This window comes from Hydra vulgaris, chromosome 02 (genome assembly GCF_038396675.1).
Source record: "Hydra vulgaris chromosome 02, alternate assembly HydraT2T_AEP".
Lineage (NCBI taxonomy): Eukaryota > Metazoa > Cnidaria > Hydrozoa > Anthoathecata > Hydridae > Hydra > Hydra vulgaris.
In genome coordinates this window covers 33,315,801-33,332,015 of record NC_088921.1, presented here as the reverse complement: position 1 = coordinate 33,332,015, position 16,215 = coordinate 33,315,801, and the positions used below count along the sequence as shown (strand labels likewise).

The 16,215-nt window shown below is 27.9% G+C and overlaps 1 protein-coding gene across 1 annotated transcript; it reads left to right on the top strand.

Annotated features, from left to right (window-relative positions):
* The first annotated feature begins 897 nt into the window (after positions 1 to 897).
* LOC100198441 (vesicle-trafficking protein SEC22b) lies at positions 898 to 15,584 on the top strand. Its single transcript, XM_065790658.1, has 5 exons — positions 898 to 1,205; positions 9,083 to 9,192; positions 14,280 to 14,440; positions 15,120 to 15,272; positions 15,387 to 15,584. The coding sequence occupies exons 1-5, from the start codon at positions 1,131 to 1,133 to the stop codon at positions 15,539 to 15,541; spliced, it is 654 nt and encodes a 217-aa protein (XP_065646730.1). The 5' UTR covers positions 898 to 1,130; the 3' UTR covers positions 15,542 to 15,584.
* The last annotated feature ends 631 nt before the right edge of the window (positions 15,585 to 16,215 follow it).

Sequence of the window (16,215 nt, the reverse complement as noted above, 5' to 3'; positions counted from 1 at the left end):
CTAAGCAGTAAAAGCGGAATTAAAAGTAAAATTTTTAATTCTGAAAAAATGAAAACCATCATAGAGAATTTGATTGCGAATTCATTGTATTCGCAGAATTTCTATGGGCAATTGTAGGTCTATTAAATGCAAATATTTTGTAAAATCATTTACCGTTGTAGAACTTTATCTGATGGAATCTTTAAATAAATAAATTTCTTCACAGTTCCGGTAACCTCATGCGAGCGCTTATCTAATAGAAAAAAGTAAATACACAGATAAATTAGGAATGTTTTCTTGAAGCAACTGTTGTTCACATGAGATTTTGCTTTCGTTTTTTTTAATAAAGACATTGATTTAGCTTTATATAAGATTTTTCAATTATTTTAGATTTATAACTTTTGATATTTATATGTTTGTGTTATAGAATATTTGTGATTAAAAAAAAAATTATTTTTAAACGAGTTCATACGGGGAGTATAAAAGCTCTCAAAAAGTATAGAGTGCAAGAGTATATAGTGTATTTACAATAGAATTTTGAGACCTTTTTCAAAATTTAATGAGCTTTTTTTTTAAGTAATACCTTGTGGAAATTTTTTAAGATTTTGGGGCCCTAATGACAGATTTTATTGTGTGTGTGTGCGTGTGTGCCTGTGTGTGTGTATGTTTGTGTGTGTGTGTGTGTGTGTGTGTGTGTGTGTGTGTGTGTGTGTGTGTGTGTGTGTGTGTGTGTGTGTGTGTGTGTGTGTGTGTGTGTGTGTGTGTGTGTGTGTGTGTGTGTGTGTGTGTGTAAGACATTTTATATTGTTTTTAATCAATTTCGTATATTTAGTATTTTTTGATTTAAATCGAAAACGAAAGTTTGATTTTTCCAAGAATGATAAGAAGTATTAAAACACGCATGCGTATTCCACGTTTACTTTTCGTATATATACAAACATGGTAGTCAAAAAATCATGCTATTTACATAATTTTTTTTCGTAAAATGTTTGATAGATTTGACGGTAAAAGCACATCTTACCAAGTCATCGCTTTTTAAACATTAACCAAAGTTATATTTCATAATAAGTAGCGAAATAAAAAAGAAAAGGTTTCTTTATTTTAATGTAAAATAAAATAGGATTTTATTGTTACATTTAAATAATTTAAAAATGGCTCTTTTAACCATGATTGCTAGAACTGTTGACGGTCTGCTGTTAGCTGCATCTTTACCTTCAGATGAGCAGGTTAATTTTTATTTTATTAGCTATTAAAAAATAATTAGCTAAATGATTGTAACTAACTTTGATAAAGTTGAGTAATCTACTTTGTTAAGGTTATTGTCAAAGTATGAAACTCGTAACTCTAAAAAATTTTTTGTTTTTCTCATCATTATTACTATCAACTATTCTTAGTCATTATAGTTTTTGAAATTAATATATATTAAGAATACTTAATACAAACTTGTAAAAGTTTTTAGTGAATCCCAATTAAAATTATTAAAACAGTAATAAAAGCTTTCCTAGCTTTTATTATAATAGTTATTTTAAAAAGCTTTCTTCTGTTATATAATTTAGCTTATCAAAACTAGAAATAGCATATATTAGATAAAATAATATTGCCTTAAAATTTTTACTTACCAAATAATATGCTATTATTATTACCAAATTTTGTTTATAAAATTTAAATGTGAGGATGAAAATATAGGCATAGCTGCTTATTTGTTCTTTATATTTGTTTATATTTTATATCTATTTATTTTATTCAAACAATTATTTTTTATTTTTTATTAAACAATTAAAGTTACACATTTAAAAAAAAGAACATTTAAAAAAATGAAACTGAAAAAATATTGGTTTTTAATGAAGGAATTAGTATATTTTTTTAGTGATATGAATAAATAATTAAAAATATTTTTTTATTTATGCAAGTATTTAATAAGTAATAACTGAGCATAAAAGAAAAAAGAATAAATGGTTAAAAGAGTTTAAAAGGCTTAAATGAAAAAAAATCAAATTATTTAAAATGTAGAAAAATTGTTTGAAAAAATATTAATTATGATCTTTTTCATTAGAATTTCTGAAATAAAATTTGGTTTACCTGATATCTAAAGGTTTATATTGTTGGCTAAAAACTATGTGCATGAAATTTTTTATGAAGGGCTTTTTTGTACAAATCATGCACAGAAAATTTAAACATAAGATTTGAATATGAAGGGTCTAAATCTTATGTTTAAATTGGAAATATTTAAAGAAAATTTCCAGTGTTTGTTAAATAGTTGACTATAGAGGAAATTGTATTAAACCCTGCAGTGGTTGGTTTCCAGTAATTGTCTTAGCGAAAAGTAGTCTATTAGAATTTGTTTGACAAAGGTATCAATAAATATGTTAACATCGGATTCAACTAAAAAAATATCTTTTGTTTCTAGATTTTTTATTTCATTGAACTTAATATACATTTTTAAGAAATGAACATTGTTTATAAACAAATTTACATTTATCAAAAATATTTTGTTTTGGAGATGGCTCTAGTAACTGGATCACTTTCTTCCCTAAAAATTGTGAATTTAATTGAATTTAAATTTTCAAATCTCAGTTTATTTATTAAAAGCCACATCACAGCAAGTGAAATTGAAGCATTTGTAATGAATAAATTTATTCAACAATATGGTATTCACCATCAGTTAAGTTATAAAATATCCATAATTATGATTAGCATGAAATATAATTGCATTTATTAATATGTTTTATTAATTAAAAATATGTATTCTCAAGGCAATTAATAATTTAAAAGATTTCTTATATCTAATAATATCTCTAAATATGCATATAAGAATATGCAGCAGTAACACTAAAATAATGCTGCTGCAACCAATAAAAACTTGTAAAACTTTACCCTTTTGCATCTGATTGATGCAAAAGGTTAAAGTTTTACAAAAGATATAGAAAAAAAAACAAAATGCAAAAAATTAAATTTAAAAAAATGTTGTCATTAAAAACTATAAAATTTTGACTCCTCTTATTTTTTAAATTTCGAATTCCTGTTCACTTCCAACAAGGTTACAAGCAGCCACTTCCAACGAGGTTACAAGCAGCCACTTCCAACGAGGTTACAAGCAGCCACTTCCAACAAGGTTACAAGCAGTCACTTCCAACAAGGTTACAAGCAGCCACTTCCAACGAGGTTACAAGCAGCCACTTCCAACGAGGTTACAAGCAGCCACTTCCAACAAGGTTACAAGCAGTCACTTCCAACAAGGTTACAAGCAGCCACTTTCAACAAGGTTACAAGCAGTCACTTCCAACAAGGTTACAAGCAGCCACTTCCAACAAGGTTACAAGCAGCCACTTCCAACAAGGTTACAAGCAGTCACTTCCAACAAGGTTACAAGCAGTCACTTCCAACAAGGTTACAAGCAGCCACTTCCAACAAGGTTACAAGCAGTCACTTCCAACAAGGTTACAAGCAGCCACTTCCAACAAGGTTACAAGCAGCCACTTCCAACAAGGTTACAAGCAGTCACTTCCAACAAGGTTACAAGCAGCCACTTTCAGCAAGGTTACAAGCAGTCACTTCCAACAAGGTTACAAGCAGCCACTTCCAACAAGGTTACAAGCAGCCACTTCCAACAAGGTTACAAGCAGTCACTTCCAACAAGGTTACAAGCAGTCACTTCCAACAAGGTTACAAGCAGCCACTTCCAACAAGGTTACAAGCAGTCACTTCCAACAAGGTTACAAGCAGCCACTTCCAACAAGGTTACAAGCAGCCACTTCCAACAAGGTTACAAGCAGCCACTTCCAACAAGGTTACAAGCAGCCACTTCCAACAAGGTTACAAGCAGCCGCTTCCAACAAGGTTACAAGCAGCCACTTCCAACAAGGTTACAAGCAGCCACTATTAAGTTAGGATTTACTAGAAAACAAAGAATAGTTTTAAAGAGCAAGGAAATGGTTGACAGAAGACTTTTGATAAAAAGTTGATGGTTATATGAGTCAGGAAAATATAAAGATTGGAGAAAGCTCCAGTATTTAATTGCGTGGTAAAAAACTAGATGGTTAAAAGTTTTTAGGGCAGGTATAGATAAAGTAAAAATGTGGTTTTGCTGATTGATGAGTCTAGCAAGAATAAGTTTTGTATGATGAAACTAAAGATAATAGTTCCTTTGAGCAGTGACTATGGTAAAATTTGTAGAAAAGAAAAAAAGAGAACTTCACGATGATGCAAAAGAGGCTTAAGCTTAGTAGATAAAATAGGTCTACGCTTACAATGCAATGATTTTTTGAAAAACATACAAAAACAGCTCAGTGCTAACTGTTATTTGTATTTGTATAATATTTTAGTCTAAATAGTTCAGACAATTCTAAGAGGTAAAATAAAACTAGATAGATTTCCCAGATAACATATACACATCCGGCCTACCTCTGCATAACGCTTTTTTTTTATATACACTTTAAATAAAAAATCATAAAATATTGAAAATTTTTAAAAATTATTAAAATCAGCAATAGCAATTTCTTTTAAATAGTATTAGGATTGTAAACTCCCATCTGATTGTCACAATTGCTTAATTCGGCCTATGATGTGGTTTCTTTAATTTATTACAATCATAAAAAGCAATTTATATGACCTAATAAAAAACATTTTTTGCAATTATTTTTGAGACTGTTGTTAGCATATTGCTAAACAAAATACTAGTATACTAGTACTCAAAGCTTAACACATCATATTAGATAAATAAAGAAGTTATCTTGGGAAAGCATAAATAAAGTGAATAAAAATTTGTTGATCATTCCGAGAATATAGTAAAATAGTTTGATCATTCACAGAATACAGTAAAAAAATTTTTTTTCCAAAAGGCCCTTTTAAGATAAAGAGCTTAAGGCCCATGTATGATTCCCACATAACCCCTGGGGCCAGCACACCACTATCTGTAACCACTTCTTCTTGTGAAATAAACTGTTATTTAATTGTATTAATACTTCTCTTATCATTAACTTTTATAGCAAACATTTTGTTTTCAAAACTGCAATATTTATACAAATTACCATATTGCGATTAAATAAATGGATGTTTTAACATTTAATTGTTAAGAGATTATAAGATCCAGAAGACTCACCAACTGCTGAAAAATTTTCACATCTTTAAAAGTTTAATGTTTAGGTGCAGCCTTACTGCAAATATTTTTTTTTAGTTGTATTATTTTTTAACTGCTGAAACAACTATAATGTTATAAATTGTATTATAATATAATGTATTATAGTATTACAATTTAAAACAATTAAAATCTGTATATTTTTAATACACAATTTTTGTATAAAATAGTAAAATTGAGTTTTTATTTTATTTTAAATGTTTATTAAAAAGTGTTGATTTTATATACTAAGAACTAAAGACCTACCCTGCCTGATCATGAATTTCCAACTACATTATTAAAAAATACTAACTATTTTAGATTGACTGTTTGAACTTTTTAGTTGTGTAGATTACTTGTTTAATATTATAACATGTTAGTCAATTAAGTTGAAAATAAAATAAAGTTTTTATCTAAAAATACTTAACCATTTTTTTGATTTTTAAATACAAAAGAACTTTTTTAAGTTAACTTTAAAAATTGTTTAAGTTAAGCATAAAAAACCTTATTTCTTGCTTACAACATTCAGTCAGTCCCACCTGTGCTTGGGTTATACTTTAACCACTTGACTTTGTTATTCTTTAACCACTTGAAAATTTGATCTAAAAATTGTTTGAAAAATTTTGGTTCTGCTTTCTTAGTGGGCCTAAGACCCTTGAAAATACCATTTGGTACCAATCTTCTTTTTCATGCTCATCTGGTTGTTTGACTAATTTTTACTAGTTTTACTAATTAAACTTAAAGTGGAAATATTGCATGTCTCAATTAAATATTGCATGTCTCAATTAAATATTGCATGTCTCAATTAAAAAGTGGAAACATCTTATGTTGCAATGAATAAAATTTCAAATGCTCTTGTTATCAAAAATAAAGTCGTTAAATTCTTTAGTTAATTTGTTTAATTAAATTAGTTTAATCTTAAGTTAAATGTTTGCTTAAATTATAATAAATTATTATTTTAATGATATAATGTAGTCTGTTTTTATTATTTTAATGATATAATGTAGTCTGTATTTAAATTTTAATGGCAGATTTTGGTTATTAAATTTAGTTGATAAAGGTAAAGGTGTCATTTTTTTAAATAAAGTTTTCATTTGATCTAAAAAATATTTTAAATTTAGAGAACTTCATGGATACATTATGTATTAAGATTACAGATTTTTAAAAAAATTGGAAAAAATTTTCTTTCTTTGAAAGAAATCTTGTAAAGAAAAGTTTTACTTTTTCAAAAGTTTCCAAAAGTTATAGTTTAACTTTTATGAATAAGAAAAATAACAAAAGCAAATTTTAAACAAGAACTCAAGTATATGAAGCATCAACCTGCTGAGTAATTTTGAAAATTTTTTAAATTGTATTTTTTAAAAGTAGAAAATACTATTTTATTTAAATTTTTATTTTATGTATTATTTTTTTACATAGATTAGGTTAGCTGTATTTTGAACACATTTAGGAAAGGTTTTATTATTGTTATTTATTATTGTTAAGTTTTTTATTTAAGTTTTTTGAGATGATCACCACAGAGTTTATGATGTAATGCAATTCTTAAAAAAAGCATCATCTTTAAAATAGTTAACAAACTTATTATTTTAATTATATAATGTAGTCTGTATATATTATTACCAAGATTTACATGTTACTTCACAATATGTTAAGGATTTTTGTTAAAGAAAATGTTTGATTTGATTTATATCATTTTAATATTGTGTTTGACTATTTCAAGGAACAAAATAACTGTTATACAGCTTATTGCATTGCATTTTATGTAAAAAATCTATGACCTTCAATCTGAACCCAATGCAATACTTTAAAATAACATGTGCTGTGGCATGTTGAAGGGTTGTTTTTAGATTTCTTGCATAATTTTTTTCCTGCTTCATTTTACTTGTTTTTAGAATGATTGTCACTTTCAATTATGAAATTTGATAAAATCATCAATACAAAACGAATAAAAAAGTTTAGTAAAAAAGTTTAACAAAATTTAAGGCTATATCTACTAAATATATAACCTCTTAAAGAGTATTAAATTTATTAAATTACATTAAACCCTTAAAGATTTAAAAATTTGTTAGCAGTTGGTGAGTGAGTCTTCTGCATATTTAATGAAGCAATATCATTTTAGATATTAAAAAAAATTGTTTTGTTAATAAACTAACAATGGTTCAAAGATTTGTTGAAGTCATGGTTTTTTTTCTCATTGAATTACATCTTTAATTGAATTACATCATCAGGCATTTTTTTAATGCATTTTTTAATCTTTTTTCTTAGGATTAAAGATTTTAAGAAAAACATTTAAAGAAGAAAAAAATAATTAAAGAAGATTTAGAAGAAGATAGTTCAGAAAAAAATAATTCAAGAAGATTCAGAAGAAGATAGTTCAAACAAATCAAATCAATGATCATAGTAAACGTTTTTTTTAAATGATCAAAACTCAGTGTCAAAGCTGATCGAGCTGATACTGAAATGACAGACAAAGCTTATGAAATACCAGGGAAAGTGATAGACAATGCTGAAATGATGTATGAAGTAGATGAATCTGCAATGGTAGATAAAACTAATTTTATGGCAGATAAATTAGATGCAATGATTAACGATATAAACAAAATTGAAGATAATGCTGAAGAAATAAAAAATAATGTTGACAAAAGGTTCTCTAATCTAAATCTCAATCTAGGTCTAAATATAAGTCTAAATCTAAGGTCCTCCTCTAGGAAACAAATTACAAGGTCACTGCATCTGGCAGTATTACATAGTTTGTGTTATTAAAGTTTAAATTTAGTTCTAAATTCCTTCAAATTTCTTTAAAATACTTAGTTTAACCAAGACAAAGAAAATTTTTTGCCTTCATTAGCAAGCGGACCTTAAGCAGCCATATCGTGTCATTAGGTTCTATGTCTGGTCGAGTTAATAATGACCAAGTTTCTATTGCCAATACCCTGAATAAACAGTTCCAATATATCTTTTCCATTGATACCAAAGTGTACATCTATATCACTTTTATCACTATTTTTATGACTTTAACAGAATAGCAGCTCCACTAACCATGATTTATCATAAGTCCATGGAACAAGGAATAATACTGAAGGCATAGTTTGTAGAAAATGTGATTCTGTCACCATGTTCACTTCTAAAATTTGCTACCACTGCTTGGTGTCCTTATTCAAAAAAAGACATTGCTGCAATTGAAAGCATTCAACATCATGTAAAAAAACTGCAAGAAATGAAACCTTTTAATTATTATACAAAATGTGCTAAACATGGTTTCTCTTCTTTATGCAAATAAAGAAAACAAATAATATATTCAGAGGTTTAAATAAGAGGATAAAATTGATTTAGTAATCCAAGTAAAATTCCCTCAGCTATGGGCATCCCATCTGGTATAATAGAGAAATAAAAAAAAACTGCCAAATCAGATATAACTTTTTTAACAACTGTGTGGCTAACACATGGAATGTCTTGCCAGTCAAAGTCGTAAGTTTAGTCAGCAAGTTTATATATATATAAACTTGCTGACATATTCTGTGGATGCTTCAATGCTGCTATACAAACTAGCTTTGCTAGTTAACAATGATCTTACAGTTTATATATTGGTCTGTATAACTTAATATACTAACTCTAATACTAATAAATGTAAGAAAGATTTCAAACTAGCAATAAAGTTTGGTTGAAACCACTAAATGTCAAATGCCATACCAAGTTGCAGTTCCTCTAATAACCTAAAGTGTGTACTTGAGAAAAAATACTTGTAGTTTTGAGAACAGAAAATGCCTCTGAAAAAAATATATTCAGCATAGGTATAATTTCTCGAATATTGGTAAATAGTTTCTTGAATATTGATAATCATCTTTTTAATTAATAATACAAATTTTTCAGCAATTATAATTAATTATATTTATTATAAAATTTAAATTAATTAATTTAAGTTATTATAATTAATATAGTTGACTATTTATCCATAAATAAAATTTTTTACAATTAAAAATATTTTTACAGTCTAGTCGAAATATCCAAGAGTATCAAAACCAAGCAAAGAATTTGTTCAAAAGATTAACTGAGCGATCACCTTTACGTTGTAGTATTGAAACTGGACCTTATACATTTCAGTAAGATTTTAAGTTTTTTACAGAGGTGGGAAATTGCAAAATAGAATTTAAAGTAATATATTCATTTTTTTATTTGGACTTATGAATCTTGTAACTTTATCAAAGTTTAAAACATTTTGTCAGAACTACAAGGTAAAAATAATCTTTGACTTGGAGTTTGTGTTCGGAGTTTAACATTAATGATGATTTTAATACTTATTTATCTGTGGTTTTTTATTAGGAATTTAAGTCATGTTAAATATGGTTCAGGCGTTTTTTTCAAAATCACTATCTTGCTATATATATGTGTATATATATATATATATATATATATATATATATATATATATATATATATATATATATATATATATATATATATATATATATATATATATATATATATATATATATATATATATATATATATATATATATATATAGCACATTTATATAAGTTTTTGCTCACTTTTATATATATATATATATATATATATATTAGGGCTGTCCAAAAAAAATTTTTTTTTCAGATTTGATTGTATAGTTGTTTATTTTGTGCCATTTGACATAGTAATTAACTGTGCAAAAAATCTTTTCAATCAGATAATGTTTAGGGGGTGCTCAATGACCATAAAGTTTTACGAAAAATGTAAAAAACATGGAAAAAGTAACAAAGTTCCACAAATTTCTAAAACCCGGTTTATTAGATTTTTCAGATTTGATCAGTTTTAATTATCTCTAAATATTAAATTCTGAATACAAATTACAATCCACATCCACTTTAGACTGGTTTATTAGCAGAGAAATTAATGAAATAAAATACTGCAATACGACTAAAGTTCTGCGGTTTTTGTTATATCAGAATTTTTCCAAAATAAAACACTAGGATTTTTGACTCTTTGTCATTGATTAAAATACGAATTATAAACAAAAAAACATATGAGCAATTAACATTTAATTATCGTAATGTTATAGTTCGTGCAATGTTAATGCTAGCGAGGACTATAACTCTTCAGAGTACACTTTCTGGCATCTGGCACTCGCTTTCTGTGATCCTCAACCACCTGAATTAACCTCTGCATTTCAGATTCATTCCTTGTAATCGATTCATTAAACATCGACATTAAAGCCACAGATCGTTCGGCAGCATCATTTACTACTTTCAATGAATATACTAAATTATTTCCTTCTTGGTATTCTGGGGAATCATTCCAGGTAGCTGGATCGTTGTTGAACAGAAAATCAATATCAACCTTCATTGACCGCAACACACTTGCTGAAACTGATGTCACCAGCATGTCCAGAGATTTCTTCTCTAGACTTTCAATGTTCTTTAATTTGATCAACCTTTCAGACCAGTTCTCACCGTGAAATTTCATGTTGGAAATCATTTTTTGCTTCTCTTCCGTTTGAAGTTTGTTTGAAAACAAAGCTAGTGAGACCAATTCTGGTGAAAGGTATCACAAATGGTTTTGAAAGTTCTTGACTGCTGCTTCGGAAATCGTTTTATTCACAACTGCAAACTGCTTAAGTTGCTGAAACAGAAACAAGTCATTAACTGGAGCATCGCTGGCATTTGTGCATGATATCCAAGATTTTACATAAACCAGACTAGCAAATAAGCAAAATTCACAGAGATTTTTTTCCTCTTTTGTGGTCAACTTGAACTCTTCACGAAATAAATAAATCTTAAAACAATAAATAACCTTGGCCATCCAGCGAGCCATGTGATAAGCACCAGGGATCTTGAAATGATAATTTTTCTCTTCTTGATCAGGCAGTTTTCCAAGTATTAACAGACAGAGATCCATGATTTCTTTGTAGTCATCCCTTGGCATTTTAACATGCAGGTTTTCTTTGAGGAATGCAATCACTTTATTTTGTAGTTCTTGCACCAGGGGTATTTTCATTCTAATGTCATCCAGAGGTTTAAAATTTCCTTGATTAACTTTGGGCCAATATTGCTGAAATCTCTGGAAAAGAGGTATGTTGGGACCAGATGATGGTCCAAATAGTGATCCAAACACTATGTTTCTATATTCCAATAACATCACCAATTATGTCCCAGAAATTAAGCAGATGAATAACTGCTTTTGCTTGGGCTTCTCCAGTTCCAGCTGATAGTTTTGCTATTCCAAGTATTTTGTCAACATTGTGACCTGTCACATCTACAGATAGCCGGTCAACATTTGCTTTAGGGGCTGCAGAATTTGTACGATCTATCATCAGTTTGCCATCCCAGTGGACGATTAATGGTGGTTTGTCCAAATTGCAGAATTCAGTTCGAACAGTGGCTTCAATATTTGATCGATGATAGGTTCGTTTTCTACGGACTGTAGAACGTGACAATGATCCATCATCGAGGTTCTGTCCACCAGCCCTTGCAATTGCTGCTGCTAGTATAGTAAATTTTGTGTCAGATAGATTCATTCTGTCTAATGTTGATGAAACATCAGGCGAGTCAAGAATTATATCTAAGATACATTGTCGTTTTGGAGTACTTGCTAAACTTGATTCAGCTGACCCTGAAGAACTTGCTTTACTGACTTGTTGTCTGTAATAAACAGGGATTTCTATCTCAAAATCTCTATCAACCATTTTGTCATTATCAACAGCATCGTTATCATTGTCATCACTATAACTTTCGTCATGTAAAGGTTCAATAACAGGAACTATTGCACTCGCACCAGATTGTCTTTGCTCTTTTTTAGCTTTCGTTCTCTCTCTGCTTGTTTCCTTGCTTCATTTCTTTCTTCTAATTTTGAAAGTTCTTTGTCCTCTCCAAACATCACCATTTTTCTCTGACATCTCTGATTCAATAAAAATTCTTTATCTTCTTCAATTCTGATCATGGTTTCAGCATCCTTGTGGGCAATGTCAAAAAGTAGGCCAATGGTGTCTGTAAATGATTTCTCTCTCAATTTCTGAGAATCTGACAATCTGGATTTTTTTTTTTTTATTAATTTAAATTCCTGGACTAAAGTTTTCAACTTTAAGACTACATTCGGATGAAATGCTGTCGGAATACGGGCTTTATTCCAAATAATAATCAGTTCATCAACAGTTGTTTTAAGACTTTCAGGCACTGACTTTTTGGTTGAATTAAGATGATAAAAAAATGTTTTTAAAACATCAGATGTTAAGGGAAGAACTTTATCTGGAAGATTTGGCTCTGGTTGTCCAATTAAAAAGATTTTGGTTTGAAGTCGTGTAGAGATAGCAACACGAGATGATACTGCCATTTCAATGATAACTGAAATATTATGAGAAAATCAAAACTCAATACCATATTATACAAACTTATCATTCAGTTGTTGGTTTATGCAGCTGCAGCAATATATTATAATAATTATTACTAAAGAAATTAAATAAATATTTTCAAATTAGAAATTATTATTATCTGCACTTAATAACAAACAATACACTACCAGACTACCATGCTAGTTTTCTGTAATAGGTTACTAAGGTTAGGTACTATCAAAATATTAATACATTTGTTGTCAAACTGAAATTACAAATAAAAATAATATTTATACTTGTAAACCTTTTTATTCTGTTTGAACAAATTCTAAATTGAGTTAAATAATAGTATTAAAATTATGAATACAAATTTTAACAAAATGATATAAACACAGTTGTTTTAAACACTAGCAGACATTTTTTAGTCTGGTGCCCTGATGACAGTTAATCTGCTGCACTTTAATTAATCTATATAGCACGCATTCAGACAATATTTCAGTGGAAAAAATCTAACTAACCAGGTTCTAGAAATTTTTGGAACTTTGGAACTTTTTACACGTTTTTGACGTTTTTCGTAAAACTTTATGGTCATTGAGCACCCCCTAAACATTATCTGATTGGAAAGATTTTTTCCACAGTCAATTACTATGTCAAATGGCACAAAATAAACAACTATGCATTCAAATCCGAGAAAAATTTTTTTCTCCTGTGTTCACATGAACAGCCCTAATATATATATATATATATATATATATATATATATATATATATATATATATATATATATATATATATATATATATATATATATATATATATATATATATATATATATATATATATATATATATATATATATTATATATATATATATATATATATATAGTGCATTTATGTAAGTTTTTGCTCACTTTTATATATATATATATATATATATATATATATATATATATATATATATATATAGTGCATTTATATAAGTTTTTGCTCACTTTTTTTGCTTATCTTATTCAATATGGCTTTTTTTAGAAAAAGAAGAAAAAAAAGAAGAATAATGAATGAAAAGATTGCTGCCCCATGCCAAACCCTCAGTCGATGTACCATCACTCTGCTGCGAGTCAGGCTATTTGTCAGTCGATGCATGTACTGAAGCCCCCAGCAGCAGGCTATTTCAGTATGACATCAGACTGCTCACCTAAATCAGCAGTATAATATATATATATATATATATATATATATATATATATATATATATATATATATATATATATATATATATATATACAGGTTTATATATTATGTATATATATTTATATGCTGTTTATGGCGCTTTAGTAGTAGGGCTTTAGTAAATAGGGTACTTACTTAATAGAATTATGAACTTTTATCCATTGATCATCCCAGTTAAGTTTTCTATTTATTAGGATCTAAGGTACTTGCAGCAATCAAATGATTTGAGTTTGGAATTTAAGTTTATTCTGTTAGCATGTTAATGTTAATTTGGAAAAAATATTCAAAACATAAAAATGTGTTTTTCTGAAAGAAACAATATTGAGTACATAAATGATCAACTTTTTTATTGAAAAAGAATCATTTTTTTGCATATAAATAAGTCTAGTTTTTATTACAATTGTTATTATCTTTAACTCAAGTTAGATTTACTAATGTATTTCTTAATGTCTTTAATACTCTAAGACTCAAAAACGAAATTCATGTAATGAATATTTCAATTGATTTTAAAATACAAGTAAATGATTTTTAAGAAAATATTTTAATTCTGATTTGCAGCTGTTTTAACAAATTTTTGCATTTTCAGCAAAATATTTGCATACATCAAGCCCTATAGAAATGTTATGTTTATTGTTTAGTTATTCAATTAGCAATGGAGCATGCTATTTAGTTCTTGTGGATAGTACTTATTCTAAGCGAAGTGCCTTTGCTTACTTAGAAGATATTCAAGATGAATTTTTTCGACAATATGGTGGACAAATTCCAACAGCTGTAAGACCATACTGTTTCATAGAGTTTGGTAAGTTTATACTAATCATGGTTTTTAATTTTGATTAAATAAAAGTGTGTGTTTTTTTATGTCTAATGTCCATAGTTATACGAGTTTTTATTTGCCATCTCTTTATTTAAATATGACATTATGGAGGAACAAAGCATTTTCTTGATACCTTTCCTAATGTTAATCTGTTTTGCAAATCAAGGCTGAGTATTTTTTTATTGTGATGCTACTTATAGGAAAATTACCATCAATGAAAAATTACTATTACCCATAATTAAGTCGGGGGTTTATATCAGTGTTTTTCTTTTTCTTGGTAATTTGCTTTCACTTAAGGTTAAAGAGTCTCACCTGCCTTTGTTTACCAAACAATAAAAATTGTTCTTAAAATTTTTGACTACTAAGCTATCAGTTATGTGCACCCAAAAAATGTGGATAATGCTTGTTAAGCTTTTGCACATATCTATTGGTATGTGATTGCCTTTCAAAAATATGACGCAATGATAACGCTTTTTTCGCTTTTGCGTATAGCTATTTGCTTCACAAAATAGGCAAAAACACACTTTTGCGCTTGGCCTTCTTTGTTTAGCTATGCAAAGTATGTTGACAAAAAAACGCATTTAACACACTTTAGCAGTTGGTCAACAATGTTTTGCTATACTTAAATACATTAATAAATGTTTTTGTATTATTTTAACTTTAGACACTTATATGCAGAAGTCTCGTAAAAATTTTCTCGACTCTCGCAACAGCAGAAATAGAAATTTGACACGTCTAAGTGATGAACTTCAAGGTGTTCAGAAGATCATGATAGAAAATATAGATGAAGTTTTGCAAAGAGGGGAAAATTTATCAGGTAAATGTTTTTTTTGTTTAAATGACTAATTTTTTTATTTTTTTTTAATTTAAAAAATTATGATTATATTTAGAATTAAGTTTTTTATTTATGATTTATAAAATTATTTATTAGTATTGGACGACAGAGCTGGTCAATTGCGATTTCAAAGTGAAAAATATCGAAAAGACGCAAAGTACTTGAACTTAAGGACAGTTTACGCTAAATATGCCGCCGTTGGTATTTTCTTCTTTATTTTAGTTGTTTTTGTTCGTTATTGGATCTTGTAATTTCAATTTGTCGGTAATATGTCGGTAATTTGTCGTTATTGGATCTTGTAGTTTCAATTTGTCGGTAGCATGTTGTTGATTTGCTAATAAGGAGTCATTCAATATAGGCAGCATTATCATTAGTAAAATTCCACAACCTCGTCAATTACGAATTCTAGAAGATGATGCTGTAAATCTAGATACTATAGTTTTGAAGTTTTATTTGAACTTTGATTTGCTATTGGATGGATTATTATTTTAATGAAACTTAACAGCAGTTTGTAAAGTTTATAATAAAATATTTTTATTCTTTTTGTGTTGGATTATTTTGCGTTTGAGTAAAAAAATATTTTTTTATATAACCTAAAATTTTACTATGGCAGCGCACAAGCTATGCTTTTGTCGTGTTGGCAAGTGAATTGTGCGAATGATAAGCATCGTTGGATGAATAACTACTAAATTGATGGAATACTATCGAATAAAAATTTTTTTTTTTTTTAATTCTTTATCAAATTAGCTTCACCGATTTTATTTTCTTTTTTTTCTTTTTTGACAAAACGTCAGATGAATGGTTTCTCCTTAAATTGAAAGGCCAATGTTTGCACTATCAATTAGCAAAACATATTATCGACACTAACTATATAATGCAATTTAAAATTATTTTAAAATTAATAGTGTTGCATTTTGATAAAGTA

Bases quoted from the DNA above. Each gene is read 5' to 3' on its own strand.
- LOC100198441 (XM_065790658.1), top strand. From the start codon at position 1,131: ATGGCTCTTTTAACCATGATTGCTAGAACTGTTGACGGTCTGCTGTTA. The intron at 9,193-14,279 runs GTAAGATTTTAA...TTTATTGTTTAG, and splicing joins ACTGGACCTTATACATTTCA to TTATTCAATTAGCAATGGAG. The intron at 15,273-15,386 runs GTAAATGTTTTT...ATTATTTATTAG, and splicing joins AAGAGGGGAAAATTTATCAG to TATTGGACGACAGAGCTGGT.